The sequence below is a fragment of the Hippopotamus amphibius genome, chromosome 2 (assembly GCF_030028045.1).
Source record: "Hippopotamus amphibius kiboko isolate mHipAmp2 chromosome 2, mHipAmp2.hap2, whole genome shotgun sequence".
Classification (NCBI taxonomy): Eukaryota; Metazoa; Chordata; class Mammalia; order Artiodactyla; family Hippopotamidae; genus Hippopotamus; species Hippopotamus amphibius.
Genome location: NC_080187.1, coordinates 10,108,477 through 10,125,000, shown reverse-complemented (window position 1 = coordinate 10,125,000; position 16,524 = coordinate 10,108,477). Strand labels below are relative to the sequence as shown.

The following is a 16,524-nucleotide window of genomic DNA, read 5'->3' as shown; positions in this document are numbered from 1 at the left end:
AGATCACCTAAGCCAAGTTCCTCATTCTATAAATTTATTTATTTATTGGCTGTGTTGGGTCTTCATTGTTGCACACAGGCTGTCTCTAGCTGCGGTGTGCGGGCTTCTCATTGTGCTGGCTTCTCTTGTTGCAGAGCACAGGCTCTAGGCTTGTGGGCTTCAGTAGTTGTGGCTCACAGGCTTCAGTAGTTGTGGCTCACGGGCTCTAGAGAACAGGCTCAGTAGTTGTGGCACACAGGCTTAGTTGCTCGGCTGCATGAGGGATCGTCCCGGCCCAGGGATCGAACCCGTGTCCCCTGTATTGTCAGGCAGATTCTTAACCATTGCACCACCAGGGAAGTCCCCAGGTTCCTCATTCTAAACATGCAGAAACTGAAGCTCTGTCAGAGATGAGAGGTGACCTGTCCCAGACTCCAAAGTATGGCCAGGGCTAAAACATCTTCCATGTCTGTGTTCTTTCCACCACATGATCTTCCAGTGCTACAACTCAGGTTTCCATTTTGTAAATATGAATGCCATTAAGAATGAAAATAAAAATCTCTAGGAATTAGAACACCTAGATTCTATGCCCAGCTGGGTGACCCTAGGCTGTCATTTGACATTTCTGAAAAGCTGTCTTCAAGATAATAAAATCAGGGCCTAGTACTTTGAGCCACAAGATAATCTCTCCATTGCAAATTATGCAGAGCAAGGTGCCCCAGATGAGAAAGCTCAGTGTAAAATCCCACCATCCCTAGTCCCCACCACACCTATAAAACAGATTGTCTCCCATGCTTTCCCTGGGACCTCAGTGTTTGATATTCATTCCAACCAGATTTCATCTGCTAATCTGGTAATTAAATAGCCAAGAAGAGGGTAGTACTACAACAGTAATCTCGTTATAACAAAAATATGTCCATGTTTTATCTCTTAGTACCCTAACTGCCAAGAATTACAATCAATATATTTTCTTAAATGACACCTGACATCTGCCTCATTTAAAATTACTCTCTCATCTTCTCCTCTTAATGACCTGATGAGCTGGGTTAAGCATCTGAGAGTATAGCCCTGTCTCAGAGAAGAGGTGACCCGCTTCTGGGGTGATTCCTTGGCCAAAGTTCCAAAACTGGCTGTGAAGTGGAAATAAAGAAGAGGCTCCTGGCTCCTAGCCTACTCTCATCTCAGAGACCACCGCCTCAGATGTCCAAATACAAACCAAACAAGCAGGGTGCACCGTACCCCCTCCAAAAAAGAATATGTGGAGTGTCTTCAAGGACATAGTAACAGGCTGTGATCTGTAGTCAACAGGCCCAAACCAGCTCACGATGGTAACTTCTGCCTCAACCTTGGCCCTCTTTCAGTGCTTCCTAATTCAGAGATGGTATCATCATCTATTCAGTTCCTCAAGCCAGAATCTGATCAAGAAATCATCCTTGAAACTCCTTTCTCCCCCATTGCCTGACATATAATCAATCTATCATCAAGTTCTATCACTTTTACCAACTAAATATCTCTCACATTCATCCATTTCCTACTCCATCACCAATAAATAAGCCAAGTTATCATCTCTCTTACCTGGACCACTGCACAAAGCTTCTTGGTGGTCTCTCTAGCCTCACAAACCCTTCTCAAGTGTATTCTCTTCAGCAGAGCTTCAGTGATCTTCTCAAAACACAAATCTGATTATCTTCCCTCCTCATTAAACTTGTTCAAGGCTTTCCCATACTCTTAGGTCACACAGGATACTTCTACCAGCCATATGTGGTCTACCCCTGCAGCTTCACCTTGCACCACAATCTGCCTCACCCTTGGGTCTCCAGTCACACAGCCTTTTTTTTCCAGTTCCCCAAATTTCCAAGCTCCCCCTTGCCTCAGACCCTCTGTATGTCCTTTCTCCTCCCGCTTCACCTTCTTCAGCCTTTGGCTCTCTGGTCAAGAGTCACCTTCACAGGGATAACCATCCCTGACCCCCAGACTAGGTCAAATGCCCCTATGATAACCCTCTCAAAGCCCTAAGTATCCCTCCTGGAATTTGGTAATTAATTGGCTTTGATTATACTACAACTGCAATTTTACACTTAATTTGGTGATTATTTACCTAACATCCATCTTCCTGCCAAGAGAGGAAGCTTCATGAGGTCATAAACCAGGTCTGTTTTTGCTCACTATTGTATCCAGATTTTACTTAACAGTTCCTGGTACGTAGTACACCCTCACTAAATAGGAAGTAAATGACTGGCAATGTGGTAAAAGGAAGCTAATATATCTCTCAGCACTGACCATATACCAGGCACTTTGCTATGTATGCATTTACAATTTTCACTAAATCCTTACAAAAACATTTTCTGATAAGTATCACTAAGCTCATTTTATTGCTATGAAAACAGGCTTAAAGAGGTAAAGTGATTTGCCCAGTATCACACAGCAAGTAAATGGCAAAGTCTGAATTCTAACCCAAGCCTGACAAACATGTTCTTTCCACTGCAAAATTCTGCCTTCCTTTGAAAAGCCTCTGAATCGATGGTGAATTCTACCTCTGATGGGAATTTCTAAAAGATGGCTCCACAATCAGAAGACTCCAGAGACTGGCAGGGCTCAGAACAAACTGCAGAAATGAGGCCTGGACAGAAAGAGCTCAGAGTAGAATAAGCTAGTTTTAAAAACTCAGCCTTGAGACTTTAACTTCAGAATAGAATGCTGAAAACGCTTTCTTTTGTTGTAAGATTCCCATTTAATTCATTTTGAATACCACTCAGGCAAAAAAACCAAAGTCCCCCTTCGGGATTTTCGGTACAATGCTGAGCAACAGGAAGAGCACTGCATTCGTACAGCGGTAAGGGGGACATGATATCAGTAAAAGATATTTTTAAATGAACGGATTTGGTCCTTTTATTGGTATACCACGGTGTGTAAAAAGATAGTATATATCTAATATCTTGCTTTAGAAATAGAACAGACTAATAAAAACTAGTCTATGAAAAGGAAGACTAGCAAAATATAGTCACAGAGATAAGTTGCCAAGAGAGTAACTGCTAAAATGATGTTGGGACTCAACTTGCCTTTATTTAAAAAGGTATGTAAAATGAAGCCAATGGAAGAGTGAGACAAATAGCTCCTGATTCAAAACACAATTACCAGGACTTCCCTGGTAGTCCAGTGGTTAAGAATTCACCTTCCAATACAGGGGACGCAGGTTCCCTGGCTGGGGACTAAGATCCTACATGCCCTGGGGCAACTGAAGAGAAGCCTGTGCACTGCAACTAAGACCCGATGGAGCCAAATAAGTTAATTAATTAAAAATTTTTTAAATGCTTATTTAAAAACAACAACAACAACAACAAAATACAGAGTTACCTTAGATTCTCTCTCTCTCTCTCTCTCTCTCTCTGAGATTTGCCTCTTAACAGGCACTAAGCAAGTGAACCCCAGGAGCACTCTTATTGAAAGGAAGGAGGGAAATGAGATCAATGCAGCCAAATGCACTCTCAGCCACCTTCCCTGGGGGAGAGGACAGGGGTGGCTGACTAACTTGGGGTGGGGATGGGGAGATGCTCAGAAGAAAGAAGCAAGGTCAAAGTCCAGAAGACCCTTAGGCTAAAGGCCATGCCTCAGCTTAGGCAACAATAAGCAAAAGCTGCTGTCTAGAAACATAACCAGCACTAAAAAGCCCAGGTTATAATTTTTTGGAAAGAGATCCTGAAGCTAAAGTAGCTTAACATATTAGAGGGGACCATTCCCATGGTAATAGCAAATATTCCAAGTTCAGATGAGGAACATTTTCCTCTAAAGGCGATTTTCCCTTACAGGATTTCAATTTGCTGACCTTTTCTGAGTTTGCAGCATTTCTCAGTGGCGTCATGCTTTCTGTAAAGTTTTAAGTGACTTTCTTTGAAGAGAGTTATTTAATGCCAATGATTGCAGAAAACATTTGTTCATAATTATCCAGACATAGACTGGAACAATGCTGAAACAAGAGCAGCATGCAAAAATGTATTTAAGGACTATCATCCCAAAATGCTGCTAAAAGCTATTAACCAGTATGTGTTAATTGCCACAGCATTCATATTAATTTTCACTTCAGGCTCGACATTGTGGAATATTTCCCCTGATACATTTTAAACAAAGTTTAATTTAAGGAACTGCTTCTATCAACACTTATGAAAATTAACAGCCAAGCAATTAGCACTCATGAATTATCCCTTCCCCCATGCTCTCTGCAGCTTCCCTGTTAAAACAGTTTCTAACAGAGAAATGGTTACTTTCTAACAAGTTATCACAATCAAAGTCACAGTTGTCTGTATGAACTAGAACTGGTTCTGCTTTTTAAAGCACTTGTCAAGGCAAACATTCTTCTTATATTTAGAGTATAATTTAGCTAAGTCAAATAAGATAGATATTTTACATTTTAGTAAACTGGTAAGCAATTACTAATATCAAACTACCTTCTCACTTGATGTTTAAAAAATAGCCCTTGCCAAAAAAAAAGTAAGTAATTACTTGTCTTAATCTTTCTGTTTTAAGTTAAAGGTCAAAACCCTACTGGACTGAGTCCCTGGACTTCTACAAGCAGACCACCTTCACCCAGTCGGCTGCACATCTTGTTTAATGATGCTAAACTCCTGGTTTTAAGGGCACATTTCCTCTCACTTGATCCTGTCAACAATCTAATGAAGTATAAAGGCGAGACAGCATCACTGGCCTGCACCCTTTACAGAGTGAAAGAGGCAGAAGTGAGGCATTTGCTGAGTGCTTCCTGTGTGCTATATCTCAACAATCATGAGGAAGACACACTACCACCATCTCATTTCACATATGTGGACTGCAGCTTCATGAGGTTAAGCAACTAGCCTTAAGTCACACCATTAAGTGGTGGAGTCAGGACTCAAACTCAGATCTTAGTACCAAATAGATCTGCTTACAAACTAAATTACACAGACTCTTCCTGTGTTAGGTGCTTTATCCTATTTGATGGTCTCATCAGCCTTGTGAGGAAGGAACTCAATTTCTTTGCATAGGTGAGGTGAGGTGAGGTGAGGTGATGTGAAAAACCTGACTGAGATGACACAACTGATAATCAGTGCTGTTTCTTTGTTAGTAACTACACTGACAGGAGGTGGGTTATCTGAACTTCTAAAGGTCTACTGATGATGATAATATTTGTAAACTCAGTTTAACCAAAATAGTGATGATGATGTACTAGCTAAAGCTTCTCAAGTAAATGATACAGCATGGGAAAAAGGCTAGATACTTTTTACAATAAGACCACATTTGAAAAAGGGGGAGAGACAGGGCAGAAATTCACACATTCAGGGGCACTTAAATCAGTGCTGAATGTTACTGCCTGTCACTCCTTCATCACCTCAGAGCAACTCCCTGTCACACCCAACACTTCCCACAATCAGTGAGATCAGAAGGACCTGCTCGAGAATTTTCCTATTATCTCACCTCTAAAACAGAGGTTGGTTTTATTAATGAAGCTATTCAGAAGTCCTGTTTTTAACAAGCCCAAAGAATTTAGGCAGATGGCTGAGGCTGGTTTTGCCTTGTCCGGCTAAGCATTTCCTAAAACCACTTGCAATCTGTCCTGGTCTTTTTTCAAATGATCAGTAAACAGAGTTATTAATAACCTATGAATCTAAAACAGGTCATGGATAGCACTGCCAATTTGCCAAAAGGATAATATAAACATAATAATAAACCTGATCAACATAACTGTCAAAATTACAATAAAGCATATGCCTAAGTACAGCCTTTCCCTCTCAACTGTAGGCCTTTAAGAACTTATTAACCAACCACAATTTTTAAAAAATCAAATTATTAACCAGCTACAGGAACCAAAACTATTTGAAAGTATTCGCTTTAATTTAGCACAATAGCTAAGAGGTGCTTACCCTTAGAATTACTAAAACCAACAATTCAGTTTGCACAAACCCTTAAAGATGCCTGCCTAACTACAATGTAACTGTAAAGCCACACCAAAAACAAAATCCTTTTTTTCAAATCCAACGCTAGTTTAATCATAAGAAGGATTTCACAGCAGTTAGTCTCTTGAGGAAATACATAATTAAGTAGTTTTTTAGCATATTTAATTAGACCCCAAACTCTTCCCTGTCCCCTTCTCTCCCCAATTATGTACCATTTGCCCAAGAGACCTAACCAACTCAGTTAATTATGTAAATAAGGCAAGCGTTATTCCCAAGAAAAGCATTGTGAATATTTGTAGGGAAACAAACTGTACATATTTTAGCGGCTTTAACAAACCTCGGCAAAAGAAAAAGGGGTGACTATCAAAATACATGAGAAACTCTTACATTTGAGGCAAAAAACAGGGAGTTCAGTGACAAGATGGTGAATCATTAAAACAGGACACTCATTTCACTTCTTAAATATGAGCTGAATAAAAATAAAATAATTTTAAGTTACAACAGTAACAAAAAATTTAGTGCTGAACGTCAAATGATTTATGGGAAGAATCAATCTGGAAATTATTAAAGTCGACTCTCACAGAAAAGGCTTTATTATCAAGGGGTTGACATGATCTTAACTCTCGAGGCAGCCATGGTGCTGTTATAACTACTACAATCCCATTATTATGCAATCACAAAATGCTAATTTCATCATTTTGAGGTGTTATTTGAATAGTCATTTTAATTTCTAGGTTATGAAAAGGCTTGACTCAAGTATAATTCTCTATTAATCATTGAGATGTCATTGAATATCATATTGATGCATTTCACAAAGATAAAGAAAGACTAATTTAATATGTACAGTACAATATCCTTCAAATATTAGCCACTTTCATTACACATCTGCCAAATGCATCAATATTAAATAATAGATGAGAACAAGGGTTTAATTGTGTTTTAGCAATTGTAATATGTAGGATAATAAAAAAATAGCATTGCATCACAGGACAGACTTATCGATATATAAATCTTTCTTAATCAATTGTGCAGTGGTGACTGGGCCATGCTCACATCCTTTGCTGATTATAAATACACTTGATATGACAAAAGCATCAAGAGTCATTAAGTGTAAACACACATCTAGCAAAAATAATTCCTTTGTGACTGAGGAAATGGCTTCTTTATTTTATTTTTTAATTTCTCCCTAGCACTTCAGAAGTTACACATATATAACAGAGTTCACAACCTTCTAATAAATTCAAATCCTAAATAATCTATAAGAGAACCTAACAGTATAATGAAAATTCTAGAATATAGAATTTTAAAAGATCTATGCTATTTTGTTGGCATCAAAGCATTATCACATATTAATTACTCCAGCAATTAATTGCATCCTCAAACAATGAGATGATAGGCAACAGAAGCAAATAAATTCCAGCCATGTAACTTAATCCCAATAATAACATCTCACATATCTAAGTGAATCAATTGTAGTATTTAAGAAAAAAAACCCTCCACAGTCCAACTCACTAGTTTCCAGAGGCTGACATTCCTGTCCCCTAGGGGGACCCTTCCTTCTCTTTGCTGCGTTCCACAAGAAGAAACAGGAGAAGGTGGCAGGGGCAGGCTGAAGAGAAGCTCTTCACAGGATACAATCTCTAATTCACTGGAAGTGCTTTCTGATGTTTTTTGGAGAAAACTCCTGAGCGTATTAGGATTTTACGTTATTTATGCATTTTGTTTCTAGTTTTTGTTCTTCCTCGCCAACATCAATAACCACATGTGCCAATGGCCATATAAGCCTACTTAAACCAATGGAAACATGCTGAATTGTATGAGGTGAAAGTGTTTCAAAGAAAAACATCTCCTTGCTCAAAGATGACAACTTTCAGAACCAGCATATAAACAGGACTTGAATATGAAAAGTGCAAACATAAGCAAAGAGCTGTTTATTAATTGCAATGGTGTTGAAATAAGACAAATTGTACACAATCCCTCCAGGCAACAAGCTATCACTCAGCACCCCCACAAAACTGCCAGATAGCAAACATAATGGCAATAAACATAAAAATCAACTGCTACTGTCCTGAAAGAAGCCCTGCTCAGCTCAGCGCAGAGACACAGAATGGCAGAGTGGGGAAGAGAGGGTGCTGCATGTATTGACAGAACTATACTCCACCTAAAATAGTGGCCATTTTTCTAAAAGGAAAACAAACACACTTTAACAACTGCAAATTGTCAGAACAAACAGTAAAAAATTAAGTCATCCTGCATAGCAAGTGTCAAACAAGATTCAATAAAACACTGATCCAAAGAATTCTGAAACGAAGCTCTCACCTCCACAGTTTCTGGAGTTATAATCAAGCATCAGACAAGACAACACAAACTGCCTTCCAGAACCACTTTCAAGGCTTTCCCAACAGTTAGACCTTGATTAAACAACGCAACTAATCCCAACCTTAGGAGAGAAACACTTAGGAGATAAAACAGGAACACACACACACACCTTCAGGAATGTTTTTGTTTTCATCAGCCCAAACATATTACTGTGGAAATGACATTAAGCCCAAATCCAGACCTTCTTTACACCCTCAGTCTTAGAAAATGTGAGTGACATTCTATATTTACTCTGAGTCCCTTTTGAAACTGTAAATCTAATAATAAGAATAATACGAACAATACTACTAACAATAATTCCATTCAACTGAGGTTTTACCTAAAGGGACAGTTTCACATTTACTTACCTTGCCATCAAACTTGGAATACTCATTAAAGGGGTTATTCAGCTGCAGAGGGCACTGCTCCAGGCGTACAGATAATATTGACTGTTTTCCAGAATTTGAAGGTTTCTCTTTGAGCGACTTTTTTTCAAACAGTGACTTTAACTCCTGGGCTGTGATACAAGAGGAAGATAAAAACATCTTTGTGATTACCACACAGAGATAGCCTGTCCACCTTCCCTAAAAAGTCTTCCTTGGAACCTTAAGGAGGGAGTGTCCAAGGACATGTTTAGGTCTGATATGTGCAAAAAGTCTCACCTATATGTCTGTGCACTGAAACAGCAAAGCGCTGAAAAATATGTAGGTCAGGTTTGTCAATTTAGAAAGACTAGGGTTTAAGGAAGGGGGCAGAGGTTAGACAAGCCAACAGAACAGCCATTTTGTAAGAAGAGCATTCACAGCTGTGAGATCTGAGCTTCAGCATGGCTTTGCCATTAGCAGATATGTGATACTGCACCATTCACTAAACCTCTCTGAACTTGTCAAATCAGATAATCCTGAAGATCTCTCCAGGCTTTAACATGTGATTCTAGTTCTTCAAGGTCAAGGTCCACATCTTAATCCTCTCACACTTTCCAATGACACCTAGCACATAATCTGGATGACAAAGATGAGGACGCGGAAAAGGAGAAAGACTATTTATAATAATAATAGCTAACATTTACTGAGCAAGCCAGTGTATCTCATCTAATCCTCATAACAAGCTTACGAGGTAGATACTAACATTATCTCAATTTTTGTCAATGTGGAAAATGAAGCGTAGAATATTCTGATTAGCCTTAGGCCACATAGCCAGTAAATAGCAGAGCTAAGATTTGCACCCAGCCAAGGCTGTCAGCCATTAGGCACTAATGAACAAAGTAGACCTTCAGTTGCATGAATCAATGAATAAAATAATGATTGAAGGAAGTCAGATTAAGTTATTGAATCAAAATCTTCAGCACTTATTCATTAGTGAACCAAGACAAGTTAGTTCCATACCTTCTCAAAGATCATTTAATTCTCTATATTAATCTGAATGTCATTTAAGGTGATAGCTGGATGATAAGTACACGGGGGTTCATTATACTTTTTATTTTTGTGATGTTAGAAATTTTCCATACTTAAAATTTTAAATGAATCAATCTTAGCTCTTAAAATGTGCAATAAATTAAGTTCAACCCATTCCACTCCTGAGCACAGCCAACTTGAACTGAGATCAAACATAATTCTAAATAGTCACTTAGAACTTTTCTAAAAAGGTAACAAAATTATTTTCAACAAATTAGTGGGGCAACTTTATCAAATGAGTCCCTATAGATTTAAGTGACAAACCAGAAGAAAAGGATCTAATTCTATTTTAAAATGTGGCACTTGACTATCCGATCGAGATTCTGTATATATAAGTACATGTAATCAACAGACTAATATCTGTTAATTATACATTAATACCAACAGATTACTGCACATTTGAAAAAGTTTTAGATTACTATTAAAGTGATATTTTAAATACTGGAAGTACTATTCTACCTGAACTCCATCAACAACTGTATTGCTGCACTTTGGAAAAGAATGATCCTTTATTAAATACCTACTAGGAAAAAGCAAAAACAAAAAAACCTACTGGGGTCAGGAACAATGCCAGGTGTCGTCTCACCTTGTCCTCACAATGATTCTAAGAGACAGGTTACCAATAGCTCCATGAAGAAACTGAAGTGTAGCAAACATAAGTGACTTATCGAAGTCACTCTACTGTTATCAGTAGGGTTAAGTGTGAAGTGATGATATATTAACTCTTCCATTCTCAGACTAATTCACACTTAGACCTCTCTCCTCAACCTAAGACACTGTCCCTCTTCCTCCTTTGCTTCCTACTTCATGGAGAAACAGAAACAACCAAGAGAACTTCTGCATGCTCTCACCTGTACTTCCTCCCGCTTGCCCTCCCATCACAACACAAACTGCCTATGCCCCTCTCAGACCAGCCCCTCCTTTGTGCAGTAGATCCCATCCACTCTTGCCAACTCAAGGGTATCAATCAAGCAATTCTCTTCCATCTCACTTCCATTTTCAATTTCTCCCTCATCAGCATATAGATACTGAAATACTACTCATTTAAAAAAAAAAAAATTCTCCTGCACTTCCATACTTCCATCCAGTTACTACCCAATTTTTCTGCTCCTCAAAATGGTTGTCTATATTCTTGCTGTCTAATTTTTCTCCTCCCATTCATGCAAACCCACTCCAATCAAGCATGCAGGCTCCACCACTTCATCAAAGCAGCTTTCACTGAAGTCACCAATGGTCCCCCTGTTGCTAAATCAATTTATAATCCTCATAAGATTTCTTGGCAGCAGTTGACATTTCATTCCTTCCTTTTTGAAATCCTTTTCTTCACCAGGTGTCCAGGTCTCCACTCTGATTTTCAGCCTATTTTTTTTTAATTTTATTTATTTATTTATTATTTTTGGGGGGGTACACCAAGTTCAATCATCTGCTTTTATACACATATCACCGTATTCCCTCCCTTCCTTGACTCTCACCCCCCCCGAGTCCCCCCCACCCTCCCCACCCCAGTCCTCTAAGGCATCTTCCATCCTCGAGTTGGACTCCCTTTGTTATACAACAACTTCCCACTGATTATCTATTTTACAGTTGGCAGTATATATATGTCTGTGCTACTCTCTCGCTTCGTCTCAGCTTCCCCTTCACCCCCCGCCCCCTCCGATACCTCGAGTTCTCCAGTCCATTCTCTGTATCTGCGTCCTTGTTCTTGTCACTGAGTTCATTAGTACCATTTTTAGATTCCGTATATGTGAGTTAGCATACAATATTTGTCCTTCTCTTTCTGACTTACTTCACTCTGTATGACAGACTGTAGTTCTATACACCTCATCACATATAGCTCCATCTCATCCCTTTTTACAGCTGAGTAATATTCCATTGTATATATATGCCACATCTTCTGTATCCATTCATTTGTTGATGGGCATTTAGGTTGCTTCCATGTCCTGGCTATTGTAAATAGTGATTTTCAGCCTATTTTTCAAGCTACTCCTTCTCAGTATCCTTGCTGATTCTTCCTCCTTTTCCCCTCAAGTCTCTGGCATTCCCCAAGGCACAGTGCTTGGGCCTTTTCCCTATCTACATTCACACCCCTCAGTGATCTCATCCAGCCTTAAGATTTTATATACTACTTTAGGGAATTCCCTGGCAGTCCAGTGGTTAGGATTCCGAGCTTTCACTGACAGGGGCCCAGGTTCGATCCTTGGTTGGGGAACTAAGGTCCTGCAAGCTGCATGGTATCGCCAGTACAATAAAATAAATAAATAAATACCATTTTACAAGAGGCAAAACTAAATTGCGGTAATATCTCAGAACAATGATTGCCTCTGGGAAGTAGACTAAATAGAAAGAGGCACAAGGGAACTTTCTGGGGTACAGAAATGCTGTATACTTGACTGGAATGCTAGCTACACAGGTGTATATGTTTTGGCAAAAGTCAAACTGTACATTTAATACCTGTACATTTCAATATATGTAAAGCATACCTCAATAAAAATAAATAAGGGAAAACCAAAATAAATAAATATCCTCTATATGCTGATAACTTCTAAACGATTATTGCTAAACACTCCATAAAAATACAGATTCAACTTTATATTTCACACCTCCACTTGGATGTCCAACAGGTATCTCAAACTTTACATGCCCATAACCAAACTCTTGATCTTCCCACAAACCTGCCCCTCCCACAACCATCTTCTCAGTTAATGGCAACTCAATTCTGCTAGGCAAAAAACTTGAGTGTCATTCCACTTTTCTCTTTTTCTCACATCCTATCCATCAACAGAAACTTCAGAAGATATCCAGAATCACCTACAGCTACCAAGGCTGGATTATTACTACTGCCTTCAAACTGGTCTTGTTTCTACCCTTGCCTCTCCCACCTCAAGCCAGACCACTGTCTCTTCCCAACACAGCAGCCAATGAGTCTTTTAAAATACAAGTTATAGGGACTTCCCTGGTGATCCAGTGGTTAGGACTCCACACTTCCACTGCAGGGAGCATGGGTTCAATCCCTGGTCGGGGAACTAAGCTCCCACATGCCATGTGGTATGACCAAAAAATAAAAGACAATTTTAAAAAGAGAAAAAAAAAACAAGTTAGAAACTTCAGAATAAGAAGAAAATTGATAAATCTGATGACAAAAATAAAAACTTCCTGTTCTATAAAGATTCTCAAAGTAGAGAAGACACTGACCAACAACCTTATAGAAAAATGGACAAGAAATATATAATAAACTTTACACCTAAAACAATTAGAGAAAGGAGAACAAAGAAACCCCAAAGTGAGCAGAAGGAAAGAAATCATAAAGATCAGAGCAGAAATAAATCAACAAGAAAGGAAAGAAACAATAGCAAAAATTAATGAAACTAAAAGCTGGTTCTTTGAGAAGAGAAACAAAATTGATAAACCTCTAGCAAGACTCATCAGGAAAAAGAGGGAGAAGATGCAAATCAACAGAATTAGAAATGAAAAAGGAGAAGTAACAACGGACACCACAGAAATACAAAAGAGCATGAGAGACTACTACAAGCAACTATATGTCAATAAATTGGATAACCTGGAAGAAATGGATACATTCTTAGAAAAGTATAATCTTCCAAGACTGAACCAGGAAGAAAGAGAAAATACGAACAGACCAATCACAAGTACGGAAATTGAGACTGTGATTAAAAATCTCCCAACACACAAAAGCCCAAGGCCAGATGGATTCACAGGCGTATTCTATCAAACATTTCGAGAAGAGCTAACACCTATCCTTCTCAAACTCTTCCGAAATATAGCAGAAGGAGGAACACTCCCAAACTCATTCTACGAAGTCACCATCACCCTGATACCAAAACCAGGCAAAGATGTCACAAAAAAAGAAAATTACAGGCCAATATCACTGATGAATATAGATGCAAAAATCCTCAACAAAATACTAGCTAACAGACTCCAACAGCACATTCAAAAGATCATACACCATGATCAAGTGGGGTTTATCCCTGGGATGCGAAGATTCTTCAATATACAAAAATCAATCAATGTGATACATCATATCAAAAAATTGAAGGATAAAAACCATATGACAATCTCAATAGATGCAGAAAAAGCTTTTGACAAAATTCAACATCTATTCATGATAAAAGCTCTCCAGAAAATGGGCATAGAAGCAAATTATCTCAACATAAGAAAAGCCATATATGAGAAACCAAAAACCAACATCGTTCTAAATGGGGAAAAACCGGAAGAATTCCCTCTAAGAACAGGAACAAGACAAGGGTGTCCACTCTCACCACTATTATTCAACATAGTTTTGGAAGTTTTAGCCACAGCAATCAGAGAAGAAAATGAAATAAAAGGAATCCAAATTGGAAAAGAAGTAAAATTGTCACTCTTTGCAGATGACATGATATTACACATAGAAAACCCTAAAGACTCTACCAGAAAACTGCTAGCACTAATCGATGAGTTTAGTAAAGTAACAGGATATAAAATTAATGTGCAGAAATCTCTTGCATTCCTATACAATAACAACGAAAGAGCAGAAAGAGAAATTAAGGAAACTCTCTCATTTACCACTGCAACAAAAAGAATAAAATACCTAGGAATAAACCTGCCTAAGGAGGCAAAAGACCTGTATGCAGAAAACTATAAGACATTGATGAAAGAAATCAAAGATGATACAAACAGATGGAGAGACATACCATGTTCTTGGACTGGAAGAAGCAACACTGTGAAAATGACTATCTTACCCAAAGCAATTTACTGATTCAACGCAATCCCTATCAAATTACCAATGGTGTTTTGCACAGAACTAGAACAAGAAATCTTATGATCTGTATGGAAACACAAGAGACCCGGAATAGCCAAAGCAATCTTGAGAAGGAAAGATGGAGTTGGTGGAATCAGGCTTCCTGACTTCAAACTATACTACAAAGCCACAGTGATCAAGACAGTATGGTACTGGCACAAAAATAGAAAGGAAGATCAATGGAATAGAATAGAGAACTCAGAGGTAAACCCAAGCACATACGGGCACCTTATCTTTGACAAAGGAGGCAAGAATATACAATGGAGAAAAGACAGCCCCTTCAATAAGTGGTGCTGGGAAAACTGGACAGCTACATGTAAAAGAATGAAATTAGAACACTTCCTAACACCATACACAAAAATAAACTCCAAATGGATTAAAGACCTACATGGAAGGCCAGACACTATAAAACTCCTAGAGGAAAGCATAGGCAGAATACTCTATGACATACATCAAAGCAAGATCCTTTTGGACCCACCTCCTAGAATCATGGAAATAAAATCAAGAATAAACAAATGGGACCTCATGAAACTTAAAAGCTTTTGCACAGCGAAAAAAACCACAAACAAGACAAGAAGACAACTCTCAGAATGGGAGAAAATACTTGCCAACAAAGCAACGGACAAAGGATTAACCTCCAAAATATACAAGCAGCTCATGCAGCTTAATACCAAAAAAGCAAATAACCCAATCCACAAATGGGCGGAAGACCTAAATAGACATTTCTCCAAAGAAGACATACAGATAGCCAACAAACACATGAAAAGATGCTCAACATCACTCATCATCAGAGAAATGCAAGTCAAAGCCACAATGAGGGATCACCTCACACCAATCAGAATGGCCATCATCACAAAATCTGGACACAACAAATGTTGGAGAGGGTGTGGAGAAACAGGAACTCTCCTGTACTGTTGGTGGGAATGTAAGTTGGTACAGCCACTATGGAAAACAATTTGGAGGTTCCTTAAAAAACTACAAATAGAACTACCATATGATCCAGTCATCCCACTCCTGGGCATATACCCAAAGAAAACCATAATCCCAAAAGAAACTTGTACCATCATGTTTATTGCAGCACTCTTTACAATAGCCAGGACATGGAAGCAACCTAAATGCCCATCAACAAATGAATGGATACAGAAGATGTGGCATATATATACAATGGAATATTACTCAGCTATAAAAAGGGATGAGATGGAGCTATATGTAATGAGGTGGATAGAACTACAATCTGTCATACAGAGTGAAGTAAGTCAGAAAGAGAAGGACAAATATCGTATGCTAACTCACATATACGGAATCTAAAAATGGTACTAATGAACTCAGTGACAAGAACAAGGATGCAGATACAGAGAATGGACTGGAGAACTCGAGGTATCGGAGGGGGCGGGGGGTGAAGGGGAAGCTGAGACGAAGCGAGAGAGTAGCACAGACATATATATACTAACAACTGTAAAACAGATAGTCAGTGGGAAGTTGTTGTATAACAAAGGGAGTCCAACTCGAGGATGGAAGATGCCTTAGAGGACTGGGGTGGGGAGGGTGGGGGGGACTCGAGGAGGGGGGGAGTCAAGGAAGGGAGGGAATACGGTGATATGTGTATAAAAGCAGATGATTGAACTTAGTGTACCCCCCAAAAAAAATAATTAAAAAAAAACAAAAACAAAAACAAAATCTAAAAAAAAAAAAAGCAAATTATACAATCCATGTCTATTCTATCCTTTTTTGTTTTTTTGACTTTGAGGGATGATCTATCATTATTTATATTTACAGCTCCCCTACTCACCTGGATCTGTCTTGGACTCTTTATAGAATTGAGAAATAAACTTCTATTCTACAAAAAAAAAAAAAAAGATGTGGCATATATATACAATGGAATATTACTCAGCTATAAAAAGGAATGAAATGGAGCTATATGCAATGAGGTGGATAGACCTAGAGTCTGTCATACAGAGTGAAGTAAGCCAGGAAGAGAAAAACAAATACTGTATGCTAACTCATATATACGGAATCT

At 38.6% G+C, this 16,524-nt stretch overlaps 1 protein-coding gene across 2 annotated transcripts in view; it reads right to left on the bottom strand.

The window, feature by feature from the left end:
• The window catches only part of MAPKAP1 (MAPK associated protein 1), a 241,904-nt gene that overhangs the window by 188,623 nt on the left and 36,757 nt on the right, over positions 1-16,524 (bottom strand). For both annotated transcript variants that reach the window (XM_057721638.1, XM_057721639.1), the window contains exon 4: positions 8,630-8,778. In XM_057721638.1, coding sequence (XP_057577621.1) covers positions 8,630-8,778 — 149 coding nt within the window. The remainder of the gene's footprint in view (positions 1-8,629; positions 8,779-16,524) is intronic.